This window comes from Micropterus salmoides, unplaced genomic scaffold, assembly GCF_014851395.1.
Source record: "Micropterus salmoides isolate LMB-PRFRI ecotype aquatic unplaced genomic scaffold, ASM1485139v1 Ms_hic_scaffold_10, whole genome shotgun sequence".
Lineage (NCBI taxonomy): Eukaryota > Metazoa > Chordata > Actinopteri > Centrarchiformes > Centrarchidae > Micropterus > Micropterus salmoides.
The window spans coordinates 15742300-15762752 of record NW_024040041.1 but is presented as its reverse complement, the minus strand read 5'-3'; the positions used below and the strand labels follow the sequence as shown (position 1 = coordinate 15762752).

General features: G+C 41.7%; 1 protein-coding gene across 2 annotated transcripts in view; it reads right to left on the bottom strand.

The window, feature by feature from the left end:
* Positions 1 to 20453, bottom strand: part of cacna1ia (calcium voltage-gated channel subunit alpha1 Ia) — a 98900-nt gene that overhangs the window by 23158 nt on the left and 55289 nt on the right. For both annotated transcript variants that reach the window (XM_038698507.1, XM_038698506.1), the window contains exons 11-27: positions 18987 to 19104; positions 18724 to 18879; positions 17730 to 17820; positions 16628 to 16782; positions 15608 to 16321; positions 14919 to 15019; positions 13719 to 13842; positions 13500 to 13568; positions 10773 to 10951; positions 10256 to 10382; positions 9719 to 9844; positions 9524 to 9613; positions 9160 to 9352; positions 8275 to 8426; positions 7093 to 7202; positions 4140 to 4273; positions 3712 to 3782 (exon numbers count right to left, since the gene is read on the bottom strand). In XM_038698507.1, the coding sequence (XP_038554435.1) occupies positions 3712 to 3782; positions 4140 to 4273; positions 7093 to 7202; positions 8275 to 8426; positions 9160 to 9352; positions 9524 to 9613; positions 9719 to 9844; positions 10256 to 10382; positions 10773 to 10951; positions 13500 to 13568; positions 13719 to 13842; positions 14919 to 15019; positions 15608 to 16321; positions 16628 to 16782; positions 17730 to 17820; positions 18724 to 18879; positions 18987 to 19104 (2710 nt within the window). The remainder of the gene's footprint in view (positions 1 to 3711; positions 3783 to 4139; positions 4274 to 7092; positions 7203 to 8274; positions 8427 to 9159; positions 9353 to 9523; positions 9614 to 9718; positions 9845 to 10255; positions 10383 to 10772; positions 10952 to 13499; positions 13569 to 13718; positions 13843 to 14918; positions 15020 to 15607; positions 16322 to 16627; positions 16783 to 17729; positions 17821 to 18723; positions 18880 to 18986; positions 19105 to 20453) is intronic.

Here is a 20453-nt window from a genome sequence, read left to right as displayed (position 1 = left end):
GCATCAACCTTATGGCAATTACAGAGCTTATTCTAAAGAGATTACACATATGCAGCAATGCAAATTAAGTTTATTAAAAGAAATGATGTTGAGATACTTGTCGCAGAGGCATTTTGGCTCTGTTCAAAGCAGTGTTTGGATGGGCTACAATGATGCCTAGCTGTAAAGGAAAAATCATGGTAAAAAGGAGTGTTTTGATAAAAATACATGGTTTGGAGGAAAAAAAGAGGAGCCGAGTGAAGCGATTGTGATTGAATTTAGGTAACATTAAATTGAAGTACAATGGGATTTCTGAGCAAAAGCATTTCTAGCTAAATAAAATCTTGCATTTATTAGAAGCACCTCTCTTATACTCAAGGTTTAAATATCTTTGTTTATGTGTCTGCTCCTCTCCTTTGGAATTCGCCACAATGATAATTCATCTTGGGAAATCAGCAAATCTGTAAGTATACTCCAGTATTTACATTTTAATGCTTAATGAAATAGCAGAAAAAATATATACGCATGCATATATCACAAGATAAATGTTAAGCAGCATCTACATTATAAAACTGTTACAGTTTACTTTTGATGTAGACAAACTTTACAGTCTGAGGAGTCCCTTTGGAGTGAAAGTAATGGCCAATTACCATACAGCCTTTCATTTATGAGTGCTGTAATAATTCTACATGTGTTCTTGTGGGGTTGCCTCAAGTACATCTCTAAGTTAGTGCTAGTCTGCCTTGTGTGCCTAACAAATATCTGCTTCATAACTGCCTGAGTCTATGTGGGATCCAGGATACGGATGAATGAACTTTTGAGAAAGACAAGTTTTACCAGGAGGGACTCAATGCTGTATTGTATGCATATATGTGTAACAACACGTACCCTCTATGGGATGAAAATAAGTAGGGCTGTACTGAATGTCTTTTTGTTTTCACATTCAAAGCTTCTATTGAAGTTTTCAAATGAAGCTTTGAATTTCTGTTGTCATATTTTATGATGTCATCGGATTAAATGAGTCTTTTTTACAAGAGCAGGCAGAATGAGTAGCATTTGTCGGTCGCTGTTTGCAAACATACGACTCAAAGTTGAGCCTATGCAGAGGGCGAGAGAGAAAAAGATGGACAGAGAGAGCACAGCGGCGGGTGAGCTAGCTTGAGAGTGAATGAGGAGAGCGAGAAAAAAAATGCATCACTGAGAAAAAGTAGAGTTATTTTGTGATTGTTTCATGGCAGTTACATTCTAAAGCACAAATAACATGGCCACAATGCTGCAAAATCCTGCAGGAAGGAGCCACATTGCTGGACTTTATGTGTGCTCGTGTTTGCGTGTTGCTCAGCCCAGCCCAAACACACACACACCTAACAGAGACACAGGACACTGACGCAGACAGTGATGTAATCCGACCTTATACACTGTGCGCTGCAGAATGATTAGACATACATGTCTAACTTGAAATTTGAATGTCAACTTTATGAATGAAGCTTAGAACTATTCGGTACAGCCCTAAAAATAAGCAGGAGCTTTACTATTTGTTTGAAATAGTTTTTGCACAAATGTCCCAAGATTTTGTTCTCTTTTATTATTTTAACCATTTATTTTGAAAAAGACAGCGACCAACATTATATCTATTTTTAAAGATGCATACAAATAGTTTCACATTCTGACACCTTCCTAAAGAAAAAAATGGCATTTTATATGGTGTCCACATCTGCCTAAGGCTGTTCTGGGGGTTTCTCGGCCATTCCCAGAGAAGAGATAAAACAACTGGCTCGACTTTAGTGGCAACATGATATAGCCTATCAGTGTTAATGAATGGTGAGTTGGAGCCATTCTGCATCAGCTGGGTAGGACGGGATAATAGAGGATGCTTGTGGGTAAAATCGCTTTGTTTTATGGCTTCTTTGTAAAAACAAACCATAAAAATGTATTTCTCTTAACATGTCAATTAACTAATTAAACGTATTTAGCCATTTTGTGTACCCATATGGATCACTCATTACATCTCCATGCCCTGTCATAGCATATTAAATATATAAACTGCTTGTGGAACCACATCATGTTTATCTCAGGAATTAACATTCTATCAAACATCTGTCCCTGTGTGCCATGATGACATTATTCATATCCCTTGCTTTTTTTATACCACTAGCAGTATCTTTTCCTGGTCCTTTGTTCAACTGTATCCCAAAGCCTTTGTTAAAATGCCAATATAGCCCTCAATATCATATGTGATGCATTAAATAAATGTTGGCAGCTTGCCATTTTATTTTCACAGTGAAATATAGCGTAATACTGCCCCAGGTTATTCTCTCGCCAGGTGTAAGGCTTTCACTCTCTTTCAGTACCTCAATATGCACACACACCCATACATACAGAGAGTGAGACCTCCTGGAAGTGTTTAATTAGCCCTAGTTTTAATTACCTCCCCTGGCGCCCTTGGGACGGAGCAAAGGGCTCCGTGTTAATGAGAGGGGGATCAATAGACAAGGAATCTGTTCTCCCTCACTTCTGCCCGCCCTCCTTTCACCACACCACCTGTTTCCCTCTTATTGCTTCATCTTATTTTTGATGGTCTGTGTCTGGACTGTGTGCGTGTGACGGTCTGCCTGCATGTCCATAAATGAGGCTGTACACCCATCTTTGCACCTAACCTGTCTGTCTGGACAAGTGCCTTTCTTTAAAGGAGATAAAGGATATCACCTATCTAGGCTCTTGCCGAGAGTTGGATAAGAGGATTGATACCACTCTGTATGGTAAAAACAGAAGATGTAGCTGGAGCCAGCTAGCTAAGTTGTTATACATACCATTTTGTAAGAATTAAACCAGTGAGATATAAGATATTAGGTAGTGACTTTTAGAGGTGTCACTAGGCAGATTTGGTTACCTTAGGACAGAGCTCCTGTTTCCCCCTCTTTCCAGTCTTGATGTTAAGCTAAGCGCCTGCTTGCTACATATTTACAAGATTGTGCAGATATGAGAAGGCCATGAAACTTCTCAACTAACTATTTGCATATAAGCATAACTCCAAAAAACTATAGCTTTAAGTTTTCACACTTAATGTAATAAGGATGTCATAGTTCAAACTAATGCTCTAAGAAAGACACCAGCGTAGAGGGAAGCTTTAAGCAAAGGTTATCGATTATTAAACATTGGGTCACTGATGAAGACATGATTCTGAGGCAGCACATGAAAAAAACAAGATTATGCTGCAAAGCAAACAGACACTATTTCCAGTTAGTAACAATAGCAAACATGCATTCATGAATTTTCTAGGCAGTTAAACATTCAGTAACACTGAAATGCTTTCGACACTCGGACGGCCTAGAAACTGTCTGACTCTGTGGACATTTCACCACCAAATGAACTGCGGACTGGTTTTAAGAAGCCCCCGCTGTTTCTAGCACACTGTGATTGCAGTGGGGAGTCCGGGTACTCTCCATGGCACTGAAAGTGAAAACAAGACAAAGCACACAAAGCGGGTGTGTGCACATGTGTGTGCCAGTCTACTAGTCTGTTACAGGAATGAGTCATCTATTAGAGTTGCATACAGACCAATAGAGAAAGAGAAAGAGTGTGGGGGGTATACCACCCTGGCTATTGACTGAAAATAGCAAACTCTCTCTTTGGGAGTTTGCAGTGTGTGTCTGTGAGGGAAAAAAAGGGAGAGACAGTGTGTGTGTGTGTGTGTGTGTGTGTGTGTGTGTGTGTGTGTGTGCGCCTACGTACCTGAGGCAGGGCTTGGACCACCGTATCCAAAAGGGCTCTCATTCCTGTCGCCATCTTCAGCAGCTTCAGCACTGTGTGTGTGCGTGTGTGAGAGAGAGATTTTAAATGTGGGAATTTAGGGGGAAATCCCTCAGGTTCAATTGCAAACTAAATGGGAAACATTAAACTGTGTAAAGGTCAGTTCTTAATTTATACCCTGTGTAACACACGCACATACATGTGGGTAAACACAAAACCCATTTAGACATTAGCTACTATGCTACAGCTAACTGACCTGTAAAAGTTGTTTATAGTTTCATCTGTTATGTTGGCACACCAGCAAGACCAAATCATTATTCAACCTCACTGAAAGGATTTACAGGAAGCGCCACTGGGATAGGACTTGTGAGTGAGAGTGTGTGTATTTCACATATGTGTAAAATATCTACCTCGTGCTATTCTCAGTACTCTCATGATCCGGATGATTGTGGGGTTGATGGGCAGTGCAGCGCTGATCTCAATCTCCTCCAGGGTGATACCCATCACCGACAGAAGCACAATGGCAAGGTCCAACTGGTTCCACCTAGCACAAGCACACACACACACACACACACACACACACACACACACACACACACTTCTGTGATGGAGGAAGGTGCACAAAGGCAATGCATCACATATGCAAAGTGAATATGAACACAAATGCACCGCAATATTAGCATAGTGCATACATGTTTTATGTACATGTTTAGAAAAAGTCACAGTTCCAAAATACAACTGTTCACTTGTTGGCTCCTACTCCGGGCTGTCTGAGGCATTCTGTGCCTTACAACATAAGGAGGTTTGTAGTTAATGATCAGTTACCTTTCAACACATTACTCTCCTTTAAGATCTACACATTTCTATTAGTGATGCTAGAGTGCCTCATCCCTGAAAGCCTTTAATAAATCCATCATGTGCAGCAAAATGCTTGTCAGACAATTTCTTTTTAAGGCTTGAAGACAGATGGGGAACAGATGTTGCCAAATCAGATGAATATGGTCGGAAATCATAATATGAAGCCACCATAGTCATTGCGATGCCTGACTGAAGGGCAAGTATTTTGACCTGATGTAACTAAACGACTTTTGCAAGCTTCCCAGGACGTTTATTCTTTATCACCTCAGACATCCGTTTCAGGTGGTATTGTAGTCCTCATTTATCCTCTGACTTTTTTGGAAAAGATTGAACGAATGCGCATCTTTTGTGAAATCATCTGTGTGAGTTTTTATGGAAAATGATAAATCAGAGGCACATCTGATCTGAGATCACATAGCAAGGCACCCAGAGTGCTAAAACATTTGGCACTGCCAGTTCATTTGTCAGAACGCTCGCCAAAAAGCTCTCATTCAAAACGCAGATGACAACAGTGCTGCCCATGATTCATTATCCGCACGCACATGATCATGTTTTCCTCTGTTTTTCAGGGCCTGTCTGACTCTTTGTTCATGTTTTTGTTCCGGTCTTACCCACCTTTTCACAGTGGCAAAAGATGGTACATCTTCCACTATGATTGCAGCAACACAGCCTGAGGACGGCAGCTGCCTTTGTTCATATGTTCATATTTACACGCACACACACACACACACACACACATACACAGTATATATATATATATATATACACACATATATATGTGTGTATGTGTGTATATCTATGTATATACTGTATATATATGTTCTTTAATCACTTAAACACAAAGTCACAGAAACAATTGAGTACACCTGTCAATCAGTGAAAGGTTGAATGAAATGTGTGCTGGACCTGGCACACATACGCACATACACTTGCAAACTTACAGAACATGGTTGCACATGTGCCACTGTGTTTCTGTGTTACCTGCTACTCCATTAACCCAGTTCTAAAGCTGGCCTGATAGTCACCTCAACCTATAAATCATACTATGCACAATGACTGCTCACGGCTGTTGCTGACACTACATAAAAAGAGACAAAGTGCCAGCTGATAACCGCGTGATAAATTCTCTCGAAATCCGCCCATCTCTTTCTCATTTCATCACTCATTTGTCCTCGTCCCTTTTTGTCTTTGATCAGTCCTGCTTCCTGCTTCCCCTCCTATATATTATCTGTCTTTTCCCTATCTCTCCATCTCTCTCTCTTCCTCTGCCACCGCATCTCTCTCACTCTAACCCTTTCTCCTTATCTCCTCTCTCTATCCCCTAACTAAAATAGGTCAATGAAATTAAACTACCATCAGTGTAATATAAGCTCCCAAATCTGTTTCTGCCTTTAATTAGACACCACATATCCCTAACATCAGCCTCACCATGCACATTTGGGTGAGTGACAAATCAATTAATCTGGGTCCTGAGTGAATGAATGTGGGAGTGTTGCCAATGGCGGTCAAACAAAGGTGAGTAGAGTATGCTGGAGAAATGGAAAGCGCAGAAGTATCACATGCAGAGAACTATTTTGTTTTGTAAAGCAGATTGATGCTGTGGCTTAACAGTTTCTTTCTTTTTAACCAGTCCTCTGTTATTTCCCCCAATCAATTATTTTAATAAATGTGATTATCACAACCATTTAAAAAGCTTTATTGACTGCAAATGAATTATATTTTATACTTACATTATGGAATGATTTGATGGTGCCCCAAGAACGCTAAATACTATAAAGAAAACTGTTACCTCCCGCCTCTTCCTGTGATAATGAGGACATTTCAGTAGGTTGTCGTTGACAGAACTGATAATGTGTGATCATTGTCATGAAATCTGTGTAGTCTGGTGTGGTATGGTTTTGTCAACCTAATAGCAGAACGCCTCAGATGTATTTCAACATATTTCATAATCCTCTATATCGTCAAAGCTGTTATTCCCTACTCCATTTATAATGATCAAAGCAAAAGGCGTATTTGTGCAGCCATTACACTTGAACTAAATAACTGTTTATTATTTATATTATATGTTAAATCAAAAGATTATGGGATGTGCGTAGAGCCCTGACAGTTGTTTAAATATATATCTATCTATTCAGGTCAGTCATAAGTGACTGAAAAAAAAACACAGGGTGATAATGTGATTTTTGGTGACATAATTTTATAATATAAAGCAGATTTTCAAAGGTGTGCTTTCAGGCAAGACACTAAAGAGGCCAAAGGAAAAGCTGATTGACGATCATCATGCTGTTTCCCTTCAGGTACAGTACAGTTTACCTCTGGAGAGCAGATTAACAAATCCCACAGTGGACAGATGAGTTTAGCAATGCCACCAAGCCGTCTTGTATTAGAATTATACATTTGCACAATGTGCTACAAATGAGCACAGATACACTTACATGCGGAAAAGAAGGGAAACACTCTCACACACAATCACACTGCCAACACACATATGAACACACACTGTACCTTTCTTTGAAGAAGCGGCGAAAGCCGAAGGCGATGAGTTTGAGTACTGATTCCAGCACAAAAGTGGAGGTGAAGAAGTAGTTGCAGTACTTCAGGGCAAGATCCAGAGACTGGAAAGAGAGAGTAGAAAAGGGGCATGTGTGTGTGTGTGTGTGTGTGTGTGTGCGCGCGTGTGCAATTGGGTAGGGCGGAGAATCAGCGGTATCAGCAGGGAGAAACTGTAGAACTGGAATTGCTCCCATTGTTTGCAGAGTAAAAATAAAGCATGCCAGAGGCAAAAACAGACCACCTTCCATTCATAGCACCACACACTCTCACACATTATGTCCCTTAACAAACACACATGTTTAAGCTAAATTGTATTCTCACACCATTCAAATATTCCAGAGGCAAGGATGTTTTCATTGTCTTAAACATCCAGTCCAGCTTCCTGTTACTGCACAGACTGGAGATTACTTTGCTTGGCTGCTTTCTCCTTTTCATAAATAGAGCTCTATCGTCTAACAAGTGGGAGGCTGCCAAATGTCAGAACCAATAGCTGACAAATACAGCCAAGACCTGTGATATTTATCTGATGCTCGGTCAGTTTGAGAAAGCTTGCTCCATTTTAAAGGTCAAGCGAGCATCTTATCTCAAGGATAATCACTCTTCTCCCCCTCACAGAAATGCTATCAGGCTTTTGAACCTCCATTCATCACACATGAATGGACAGATGTGTCTACTGTACAGCTAACACCAGTCTGATATCAGCCCCCATCAAATCAGCAGTGCAATCATAGCACCTATGTATGGACTGCAGCTACTCACAACACACGCTACAGGGCCTGGACACAGTTCCATGGTGGTTGACCAGTCAGTGGTATCACTGTGTCTTTTTAAGAAGCTAGGAGAAGTGAAGGCGTTATGTAAGAGCTGTACAGCTACAAAGACAGACTTTAAGTTAGACTGCATAAAAACCCAGCGTAAGTTCTTCCTACTGAGATGGAGCTTGTAGGAGTCTGTCTTTGTCCATATTTTGCTTCAGGGGACATCAGAGTTTCACAGATCTCTAATTACTCACATAAATGCAAGAATGCAGGACGCTTCCCCCATTTATCACACACCAATTTGTTCTTACACTCCTATACAACCACCACATGCACACATGAGTATTTGCACACACAGGTAAACACTCCTCCTTACGCGAGGTTGACTGTAGTGCTCTAAGGACATGGTGATGACGTTGATGCAGATGATGAAGGTAATGATGAGGTCCAGGTAGTGGTTTGTGCACAGTGTGTGGATCATCAGACGTATGTGGCCATAGCTGGCATAGTAGGGCAGCTTTTGGGCTTCTGTTGGTAGAGAAATATATCAGTGAAGCTTTGAAAACATCTGTATTTGTATCTGATGAGAGGGATTTTCTGATGTTGGGGTTATTTCTAAAAATATAGTGTTATCAGTTAAATAAAGTATAACATGTTCTCTGCAGGGATATAAAACATGGGTGATATATAGTGATTATTCAAACCTTCAGGCTATTACAAATATAACTTATACCTAAATCCAAACACATTGCTCCTGTTACTACCTGAAATGTACAGAACAGATAATCCCCCCCAGGGAAGACTTGTGCTCGGAAATGCAAAATTTGAAAGTTCTGACGTGGAATCACTTTCAACAGATAATATTCTCAAATTGCACAGCATTTCAGCAAATCTGACACTTTCTGTTTGTGTGTTTATATTGTCTGTCTGTCTCTATTTCCATCTCTCTTTCTTCCTACAGCATAGATTTCCATCAGTGTTGATCAGAGCTCTACATGCTAATAGAAAGTGATTCTTGTAATGTTGTGTCATAGCAACAATAGGGGTTGTTTTCAGGCATTTTGTGTTTTGCATCATTATATCTGGTTGTTTTATAAGTTTCCCATCTGATTGTACCCATTGTTACTCTATAATTCTCTTCCTGCCTCTTCTTTCTTACTGTACCCCTCCTTTGCATTCCCCCCCTTTTTTTTATTTCTCTTCCACATACTCCCTTCTTAGCCTTTTTTGCAATCCCTCTCCCGTCATTCCTCTCTCTTACTTCTCCTCTTCTTTTCCATGCGCCGCTGACGCTTCTCCTCGCGCCTCTTGGCCTCCTCCACCTCCTGGTGCTGACGGCACTTGTGGAAGTTCTCCACCACCACGCCGACAAACATGTTGAGGACAAAGAAGCTAACGATGAGGAGGAAGGAGATGAAATACAGCAGCATCCATGGGTTGTTGTTTGTCACCGGCTGGGGTTGAAGTGGTGTGTTTGTTCATGATGGGATTAGAGATAAAATCATGTGAAAGAAGGAGGTAAGAAACAAAACAGGGATGAGAGGGAAGAAAGAAAATGATTTAGCCAGATAGAAGATTCTGTCTAAAGAAAAACTGTTGTTGTTGCACAGCTTATAGGGTGGTACCTGTTGGTCCACACCCACAGCATCCAGGCCGTGATACATGATGTTGACCCAGCCGTCCTTGGAGGCGAGTACAAACAGGGACATCAGAGCCTGGACAACAGCGGGCAGAGAACGTAAAGATTATGTTCTGTTACACATTCCTATGACGAACATATTGCACACCAGATAGGCGGATGACACACATGTGACACTAACCTGTCCAAGGTTGTCAAAGTTGTACTTATGGTGGACCCACTTGTAGTTGGCTTGCAGACAGTCAGACTTGTTGGTGATATTTTTGACATCAGGACCGAAGCAGTAGAAGAACTTGCCTTTAAACAGCTGTCAGTAGAAGAACAATGACACCAAGCTTTTGATGCCGTCTGACTACTTATATAAAACAGGGAAATAAGCCTTCGTAGGCCCCTCCAATGAGATGAAAGCGTGCTCCTGACTGAAATAATGAGCTGGTCAAAGCTGAAAATGTTGTGCCGTGATGAAAGAAGTAGGAGGACAATGAGAGTTTACTTGCCTAAAGAAAGAAATGCATGTGCATGTTTATTTCAAAGCTATTTAGAAGAAAATGGAGAGAAAAAAATCATAGTTTTTTTTTTTATTAGTAACGGGCAGGAAACCATAGCACTCACAAATAGACTGGGTTATTTACAACAATTTCTGTCCATACAATAACCTTGACTAAATAATGAATGCAAGCAGTTTCTATCATTAAAACAACTCTTCCCTGTTTCCTACCTGTACCCCAAGAATGCCAAAGATGATGAAGAATGCACAGCAGATGAGGACAATGTTGCCAATGGGCTTGAGGGAGGTGATGAGGGTCTCCACCACCAGCTTCAGACCTGGAGCTCTGCTAATCACCCTGAAGAGGCGAGACGGGTAAGAAGTAAATAAGAAAAACGGAATAAACATAGATAGAGTAAAAAAATGGAAGTTTATAAAAAGTAAATTTTGTATAAAAAGTATTTCTGTGTATCATGGACAACATGATGTATTATTGCTCCATTTTAAATATTAAAAATTCCACCAATAAGCTTAAAGCCTGTACCGCTTGTATATATTTGATTAATCATGATTACATTTTCTGCCTGCTGTTGAGTTAACAGTGAGTTATTGTTAAATACGTTTGCAAATAGATTTTAAACTGTGTGGGAACAGAACATTGCTCTTGAGTCCGAACATGATAATCAGCAGATGAAATGACATACAAAAACAGTAAAAACTTTTTTTTATTGCAGGACTTTGTCCATACCTGAGTGGACGCAATGTTCTGAGCAGCCTGAGTACTCTAAGCACACCCAGGATCTTGGCCCCACCCGCCATGGACACGACAATGTCAATTAAAGACACAAAAACCAGGAAGCCGTCCAGAATATTCCAGCTGCTCCGCAGATAGGCCTGTTCCCCCACATACAGACCCATGGAGACCACCTGACCAGAAAAAAAGAGGCAAAGCAACATATTAGCCCCTTGACGCCTGATTTATTTACAATTATAAAAGAAAATTAATTATTTGTGCTTTCATTTGCTTTCAAGCTGATGCTAAACTAAGTGGATATTGTTACTTTGTCTATACATAGAATAGATATATTTATTATTATGTTATTATATATTTTATAAATCAGGTATGATGCAAATTTGCTACAACAGGCATAAATGAGAAACCAGTGCTTGCAAAAGGTCCCTAGGTAGGTATCAAATATGCACAAACTGGCATTGGGGGAATGTATACCCTATCTCATCTGCAGTCTGAAAGAAAACAGTGGAAACAGTGCAAATTTGCAACAATCTGCATTAAGGGATTAAAACATGGACTACACTTGCCACGTGGCAACTTAAAACATAATTACAAGACATTTGGATATATTTATTGTCAAACCATTTGACTTCACACCTCTGTGATTTCAAGAGTGAGGGATGGTTATTATTAGGGCTGAAACGATTTATCGATTAAATCGATAAAATCGATTCATAAAATGCTTCGACACAAATTCTTTGCATCGATGCTTCGTTTAATCCATGTAACTTTACAGCACAGTGTTTCACACGGACATTTATTACTGTCGCACATCACGTTTACGCTGTGAACGTGACCTGATTATAATGGAGCTGTTTGCAAAGTAGAGGAAGAGAGAGAAAATAGCGAGGGACAAAGAAGAAAGTGTCCAAAGTATGGGATTATTTAAAGCTAAAGAAAACAACAACTCTGTAATGTTACCATTCGTCCACCGTAAAACAAAACCTATGTCGCCTCGGCAACAGCACGACGGCACCTTAACAGTAAGCAGCCTGTGTTCTGCCAGCGGACCACAGACAAGGTAACAGCAACTTTAGCATTTAACTGAAATCATGATTGATTGTTGAGTTGAAGCCAAAGTAAGCTGCAGTCCTCAGCTGTAAATGTACACGTGCGTTTGTTGTTCCCCATTTTTGGACCGAGAGTTGTAACCTCACAGTTATGAGTTAACTGAGTGTCGTGGAGCTGCACCTTTTAGCTCACCTGCAGCTCACTCTGTAGCTCAGACAATCCCTGCTACCTGCGTGTACTAATCCATCCTTTCACCCAAATTCTTTGTCTTTATAATCCCCTCCCGTAGTGTTTGTGACCCACTGTCACCGATCAGTTACATAGTGTGAACGCCACAACGATTTCAAGACTGCCGTCATATGACGGCAAGTTGTGTGAACGGCACGGCCATCGGCCGACGCTGAAAAGCAGCTTTCTGGTTGTTGGTCTGATGTTTGCTGTATGACACACTATGAATTTCCGAAAGGACTAATAAATATCTATCTCCTATAAACGTGCACAGCTGCAGCCCTAGTTATTATATAGGAATTGCAATCCATATACACACAGCTGGATTTTGTGTTTTGCTAAACAGCTCTGGGAGCATCATCATTTGAAGCTGTTTGCCATGTATTCCGGTAAAGCTTCAGAGGTACTGCGGGGAGCTTAGCATGCAAACATATCAAGATGGTTGAGAGATCAGCACCTGGCAAACATCTTAGGTCTGAATGCCAAAAAGTAAACTGGCCGCAATGCCAAAAAGTACTAAACTTCCAAGTATGAACTGAGTTCACAATTCCGCTTATATATTTACGTATAAGCTGAGAAATAATAACTGGAAATTGCATTGCTTATTCATATAACAACAATCATTAGAACTACTTTTTGGAGGATGCTACACTGTGTCCGAAGCTGCCTCCTAAAATAATACTCTAAAAACTTCAGCACCAACTGCTGTGCTGTGCTTTTTATGTAGCTGCATATAGTACATTGCTTTCTCAAACTCAGTGGTGGAGCCTTACAGAGAGATTAATGCTACACAAACAAACACACATTACAGAGATACACAAGGCTTAGACAGACAGAAACACCGAGGGAGACATGTACGGCTCGGCCAGGGGGCTGACAAGTCTGCAGCTCCTTGACGGGCTGTGATTGGTTAATAATTGATTGTGGGAGTGCATAATTGATGGCCCACTTGTGCCAAAGCCTTTTGCAGAGAATACAGAGACAGTGGAAGGAAGGGAGGGAGAGAGGGTGAGAAAATAAAAGAAAGGAAGGATGGGAAAGATTAAGAGTTCGAAAAAAAAACAGACTGATGAGAACAGAGAGCCCCTAAGGAAGTGGAAAACGCAAACTTAAAAAAGAAGCAGTCAACATTGGAGAGGACAGGAGGAAGAAGAGAGTGTGGGGGAGTGCTGGAGATGGACCGCATCCACAAGAGAAGACTAGCCACTAATTAATGACATTGCTTAATTGCTCTATTCTCTAAAGGAACAAGGGAATTGCCGAGAAAGGAGGGTAAGGAAGGGGTTGGGCTGTGGCAGCACTGAGGCGAAGTCAATTCAGAGAGGGAGACAAACAGGGAGACACGGGTGGAGAAAGACAAAAAAGATGCCTCTGTGTAGTGCCTGCACACACTACACTTAGGACGAATTGGGAGTAATTGAGAGACGGGCTGTAAAATGTTACCTTGAGTGTCATCTCGCTGACAAAGATGGCAGTAAAGATGTAGTTGGAGATGGTGAGAAAGACTCTTTCCTGAGCAGACAAACAGGAGGAGGGAGAGAGAGGTTGACTGTTAGAAAGAGGAGATGGGTCAATAGTAAAACCTAACTTACTGCACCTTTTAGGTAATGTAATTGAATTTGTCCTCAGATAACACAAGAAGCTACCGCACAAAAGATTTACCAGGCTGCCCTGTAGTATCTTGGGCCTCTCCAGAGCTACTGTGATGCAGTTGGAGAAGATGAAGGCCAACACCACATAGTCAAATAGCTTATGGGCTATGATGGACTGGCACATCTGTCTGAACCTGGAGGAGAAGGGGAGGAGAGGAGGAATGAGTTGAAGATGAAGAAAGCAAACTAAAGGCAAAAATACAAATTTAAATAGCCATTCCAATTGTTATCAAGCCAAAAAAGAGGGTGACAAAATGTAGGGGGAACATAGAGGTAAGGCCAAGCTCTGCCCAAACACAATTTATAGATGCATATCTATCCAATCAGAACGAGGGCCAAGTTTCCTGACAGTGAACAGGAGATCCCTCGCATCTTGGTGAGTAAATAGCCTCATTCAGCCCCTGTTTACATCCCTCTTAATTCAAAACAAATTACATTAACAACACTGTCAGAATCACAAGACCCCCGAGTACAGTGCTCTGCTGGGAGAACAGAGTGATAAGAACGAAAGAGAGAGAGACAGAAAGAGATAAGACATGTAAATCCTTAATATGCATTTCAAAATTTTGCATGTGACTCTGTGCACTGCCAAAAAGCAATTAAATATCTTTGCTGCGGTGTTTAATAGAACGGATGAAAAGAAACATAATTAATCGAATAGGAGAGGCACTGTGTATTTATTCTTAAGTATTTTGGAACAAGCATGGAGATATTCAAATGACTTTTATTTAAAAAAAAAAAAAACTCAACTATGTCTGTTCAAACCCTGCCTCTGCAGTTTGTAACACAACACGACTACAAGTTAATGCAGGATTTAATGACTTGCCTATCGTATTACATTACCCCCTGAGGCCTTTTTCTTGCTCTCCAACAGGAAGAGAGAGGGTAGAACATATCCCTTTGTTATTTAGAAGGTGGCGATCAATACTCTAATGTAGTCCTTCTCTGAGGAAGCTCGGCAACCTGTCCCTCCTATTGTTGAGGCAGGGAACAGAATCCGCCCACCCATCCTTGGTATTGTTGTGATGTGATACATCCCGTGGCCAACAGACAATGTTTGAACGAGAAGCTGTTGACACTTTGGCTGCAAAACAGCGCAAACCAACAAAATTTTGACGCAGACAACCACAGCATCATTAAATGCGCCGCATACACCGGATTTGACTAAATAAAAGGGAAGAAGAAGCAGTGAGGAATAAAGGTGACTCACTTGTTCTGTGGGGAGAACAGGAAGACAGACCAGTCCTCTCTGGTCTCACACCAGTCCGGCCTGTACGCTTCCAACATCTTCTGGATGCGGAAACACAAGCTCTGCGGCAAAGAACACGCACAGACATGTCAACGCACACGATGGCACGCGCGAGCATAGCCCATACACCGTGCACAGTATATCATCATGACCTATCATCTAAACACTTCTATAGCAACAGCTCGGAGCATCTTCCAACATTACCATCTGTATAGCTCTCTCCCCCGCTGTCTAAATAGTCCTTTCTAATTAACCTTGTTTCTCTCTTACACAGACTTGTTTACAAAGAAAACAATGGGTCTCCCATGAGGCCCAGGTGATAGGGAGTGCAGGCTTTATACAAAGTACTTGAAATCCTACACAAGAGAGCAGGAGATTATTGCATGTGTAAAATCTTGTACTTTAACACAAAAGCTAATGGTTCAGTTACTAAGAATCACAAGGCTAGATTGTGTTACTTTGTTCTTTTTAGATGTAGTTACATACTGTCTTAGGGATGCTTATCTGCATCTGTGGAATTGGACTGTGTATCACAGGAAAGTCATATGATTGCATAAGCTTACTTCACTTACTCACCAGGCTTTTTCTAATGCTATTACCGTTTAATTCCCTCCCTCTCTCCCTCCCACACGCACTCAACAGTCACTTACATAGTCAATGTCATCATCCAGGTCCTCCCGGTCCTTGCTGCGTGTGTTAACCTGGGGGAAGACTTCAGCCATCATTTGGCCCTGGGGGTTCGCCCCTCCAGCCTGCTCAGTCGGGTGTCTAGGAGGGGGTTGGAGAAGCTGAGACAGAGGAGTCTTCCCATTGCAGTCTTGGTGTACCCCTCCTAAGCCACCCAGACTGTCTATCCCTCCCGAGAAGCTCTTCTTCCTGTGGTGAGCATGGAGCGTCATCGGCCGTAGCGGGTGGTGTGGCGGCAGCGGAGGGTGCTGGGGTCCTGGGACCTGCAGCATGTGGGGCAGCTCTAGCGATAGAGCCCTGCGGTCCCTCCTGGGTACAAAGTGGCCCGGCAGCATAGGATGGGGAAGGTGACGAGGGCGTGGAGCAACAGCAGGAGGAGAGAGGAGAGACTCCTCTTCATCTGGGTGGACATGGTGGTGGAGGTGGCGGTGTGGGGATGAAGAGGCACGGGGACCCCGGATACGAAGGCTTCCTCCAACCACTCCTCCAAGACCTCCCAAGTCGTAGCCATAGAAGGGCCTTGCAGAGGTGGGGGTGAAGGATGGACTAGCGGAGGGAGAGGAGGAGGAGCAAGGGCGGCATCCTCCCAGGCTGCTCCAGCTGGAACGACGGGCCCACAAGCCCTGCGGATGGGGAGGCAGTGGGCGGCCCCAGTTGTGGTAACCTCGACCTGGATACTGAGACAGAAGAGAGAAAGAGAGAAAGGTTTCTTCCATCTGCTGTGATTCTGAGCCACACTGTGTCTGGATCTGGAACATAATGAAGAAGCATATAACTATGTAATCATATGCTACTTATTACATGATGAAACTTGAAAATACCTCTGTGACAGCAGTCCATACCTTCATTTGAAAATTACCAATATTACTTTCATGCGCTTTCAGTCATGTCAAAACATTATGATTGGTCTGTCAACCACCAAAAGTTAACAAACAGCAGCAATGTCTTTTTTTCAGCTTCTCTCTTCAGTCCTTTTGACATACCCCAACCCTCTGCTCCAGGTTGGCCCTGCCAAGGGAAATAACACTGTTCTTCCTGGAGCCGAGAGAAAAGGTCAACCTCTCTCCCGGAAACAGACCCGGGGGCGGTGGGGACAGGTCCAGGTGCCCATTAGGAGTTAGCGTACAGATCTTTGGGTCTGTAGGAAAGAGGCGAGAGGCAAGAGGAGGATGGAGGAATGGGAGAAGTGATGATAAAGGGAGGGGGGAAGAGACATAGGATGGATGAGAGGAGAAAAGACAGTATTAAAAAAGCCCTTCCCTCCCGTCAGTCCCTGCCATGCAAACAGAACTTGGCACTCCACCACTTTATGAACATAAATGCCCCAAAATTATGTTATGGCCAGCTCAAATAGGCAGATGAGGGTTTAATTTACACAAAATCACCTTACAGGAGCCAGAGAGGAAGTTAAAATGGTGAAAGAAAGGAATATTTGCCAGTGTTTTGGCCATCTCTTTTGGTGGAATGAGTCTAGAGGAACCATTAACAGTCCAAAAGTGTTTTTTCAAGGTAAGCTGACATTTAAAAGGCACAGCTGGGCTCAGGAGGAGTGTGATCAGGCATCACCAGAGGCCTCCCTAATGTGCTGTTAAATGCTACTCTATCCTGTGTGATGCTTTGGCTGGTTCTTGGTGAGTTCACTTTTGCTATGCCTACAGGGAGAAGAGGGCAGAGGATGGAGAGGTGATGTCGGCTATGCATTATTTAACATTTGTGCAGCTTATATTTCAGGAAACAGGAAAAAAAGACGCTTAGCAATGTTTGTTGTAGAAATCGGACAGGCAACGTGAATGAAACAATGCTATCTGGTATAATTCAGACAACAAAAACAGACCGTTTGTTTGGAAATGATAAAAGAAGTGAAGAGCCATTTAATTTAATGTTAAATGATCTTTGATAACATCATTTTACAGAGGTGTGGTTAGTTTAAAGTTGTTTGAGAGGGGACCCTTGTAAAATGTTATAATTGTGAAGTTGTAAATACACATGAACTGTTGCAGCACCCCACATTTCGGGGGTGAAATGATCATACAAATACAGAGGTGGGAAGAAAATCAATCTCTAGTAAACTGTAAAGCAGCATACCTGATAGATGCAGAGAGTCTTTCTGCTTGTCATTTTCCTCAAAATTACAGGAAGACCTATCATCTTCAGAGTAAGAGCGGTTTGCATCGCCCTGTATTGGAGACAGCGGGAGAGCAAGAGAAAATGAAAGAGAGACACAGGGAGAAAATGATAAGGATGGGGGGCACGACAAGGAATATAAGACAGAAGATTAAAGAAGTAAGAGTAAGAAGCAGAAAGTGGGAGGAAAAATGGTCTAAAACACAAATGTCAATGTCAGAAGTTCAGCTGTAACTCTGACACAAATCAGTGCTCACAAAGTTCTGAGGTTCAATATCCAATCTAGGGCTGTCGCGATAACCGCAAAATTGATATACCGCGTATTGGTAAAGACTACCGTGGAGGATGGCAAGCACCGCAACAACCGCAATGTTCATACTGTACACTTCAGGGAGTGTTAAATTAATAAATGAGTGTTTCAAAAGTCCCACAACCGTAACAAGCTGTGTAATGCCTCAAGGATGGATCGCCATGGCCTGTATGTGACCCAACTTCAAACTCTGAAGCTGTAAGTGTTGCCGTGTTTTGTGTTGTTTTACTGTTTATTTTGAAGGTAGGCTAACTTGGCGTTTGCATATTGCACGACTAATGTGGCTAGCACCCTCGGCGATGTTGGACTAATGTTGTGATAACGTGTGTGTGCGCGCGTTGCTGCCATATGTAAATTGACTTGATAGACATGCCCTGAAGGTAATGATATAGCTACGTCTGAAATGAATAAGGACGATACTTATTTTTTCAATAATATCCATGCGTTTCTTTAAATTGTGGAACAAGATTATAACATGTTTCAATCCACAACAGTTGAATAACTTAACATATGACTCATTGTGTTACATCCTGTATCATGTTCTCAGCTTATAGCAAAATGAAACAAAACAAAGGACATGATTGGCTAGCATTTGTCTTTTGCTAAGTCCATACTTTTCCAATGCTTTAAATTAAGACAACTTACCTCAGCTTGGAAACCCTCAACCAAGATGGCAACCAGTAAATTGAAGAGCACATAGTTTCCAAACGTCATTAGAGCTACGAAGTAAAGAGCAGCGCAGGGCGAGGTGGATGCCATGCCATTGTACAGCACCATGTTCCAGTCCTCCTGAGTCAGAATCTACAGAAAATATACACACAAATATATAACAGCACATTTACTTGTGAAACTAAAGTGTTGAAAGGGTGTGGATGTGTGTGTGTGTGTTTAAATTACTGTATTCTTACCTGAAAGACAGTGACGATAGCCCAGAGCAGGGAGTCAAAGTTCTTCCTGTCAGGCACCGTGTCTCCTGCCTCTGTTTTCAGACTGAACTTACAACCGAAGATATGCATTCCCAGGATACTGCAACACAAGTAGGGATTTCTCCAATAATTCAGCCACACATGCTGTCATTGTATAAGAGTATACTGCATTTATTTAGTTGAATTGTATGTTGAATTTAACTATGTCATGGGCTCTGTGCAGACAATGTGAAGACTTATGGGTTTAGGTACATGTACTCAAAATTAAAATAGATAGCATAATTATTATGAAAGAGATGATGTCTTCTCACACATGACTATGATCTAATTCTTAGCCTTAACACATACACACACACACATTTAAATGAAGACATTCATTCATTAAAAACTCTTTCCTTCTACCTACACTGGTCTGTTTGCTGTCGTCAAAAGACTGTGAAACCCAGACAATGCCATTCATATTGTCATTCATCACTACTTTCTTTAAAGCAATTTATAGTGAGGCTTTAAAAGTCTTAACTGAGTGGTGCTGTACATTAATAGCCCACTAAAAGCAACAGTGGCTGGACGTATAGGCCAAATGCCACTTGCTCCGGCTAACATTAGCTGGCTAAAAGCTCTGATGCATCTGTTTTGGCTCACTTATGCTTGATTGCAGTGCTGCGCCGCACACACAAATGAAGTCAGAAAAATAAGTGGGACTTGGGTAATATCATGTAAAAATTATCCAAAATTAATACCATCGTCATTTAAGGGAAGTGGAGGGAAAACAAAGTAGGTAGGGTCTGTGTGTGTGTGTGTGTGTGTGTGTGCACTAAGGGGAGGTCACCAAGAGGAGATTTTAGGCTGAATGATTATCTTACTGTAAATTATATAAGTTTTCAGCATCTACTTGTCTGTCTTAGTGTTGTAGTCAAGACCGCCCAAACCGAGACCAAGTCAAGACCAAGACCAGAGTTTATTGAGACCAAGACCAGATCAAGACTTTTAGGCGCTGAGACCAAGTCAAGACCAAGACCGAGGGAGGGCGAGACCGAGTCAAGACCAAGACCAGTTCCCCACATTACATGACACAATAAAATGCGGCACGAGATCATAGGTAGTTCTCAAATTGATCTGAAAGATCCATATTCTCATTAAAACACCCACACACAACACTAAGAGCTGAAATCAACATAAGCATTGCCATCACGGGGAAGGGCGATAGTCGTAAACGGTAACAACTAATTTTTCTTTAGCATTATTGGTTGCATTTGAAGCAATAAGTTTTACATCCAATCAAAGTAAGGATGTTAACAAATAAATCAGACAATGCAAAAGCAATTTACTGATATTCCCAAAGTTATGGTCTTGACTGGTCTTGAACTAAAATCCGGAGTCCTCAATGTCCAAAACCGAGACAAGACCGAGGACAAATGCTGTAGAGTCCAAGACAAGACCATCAAAAAG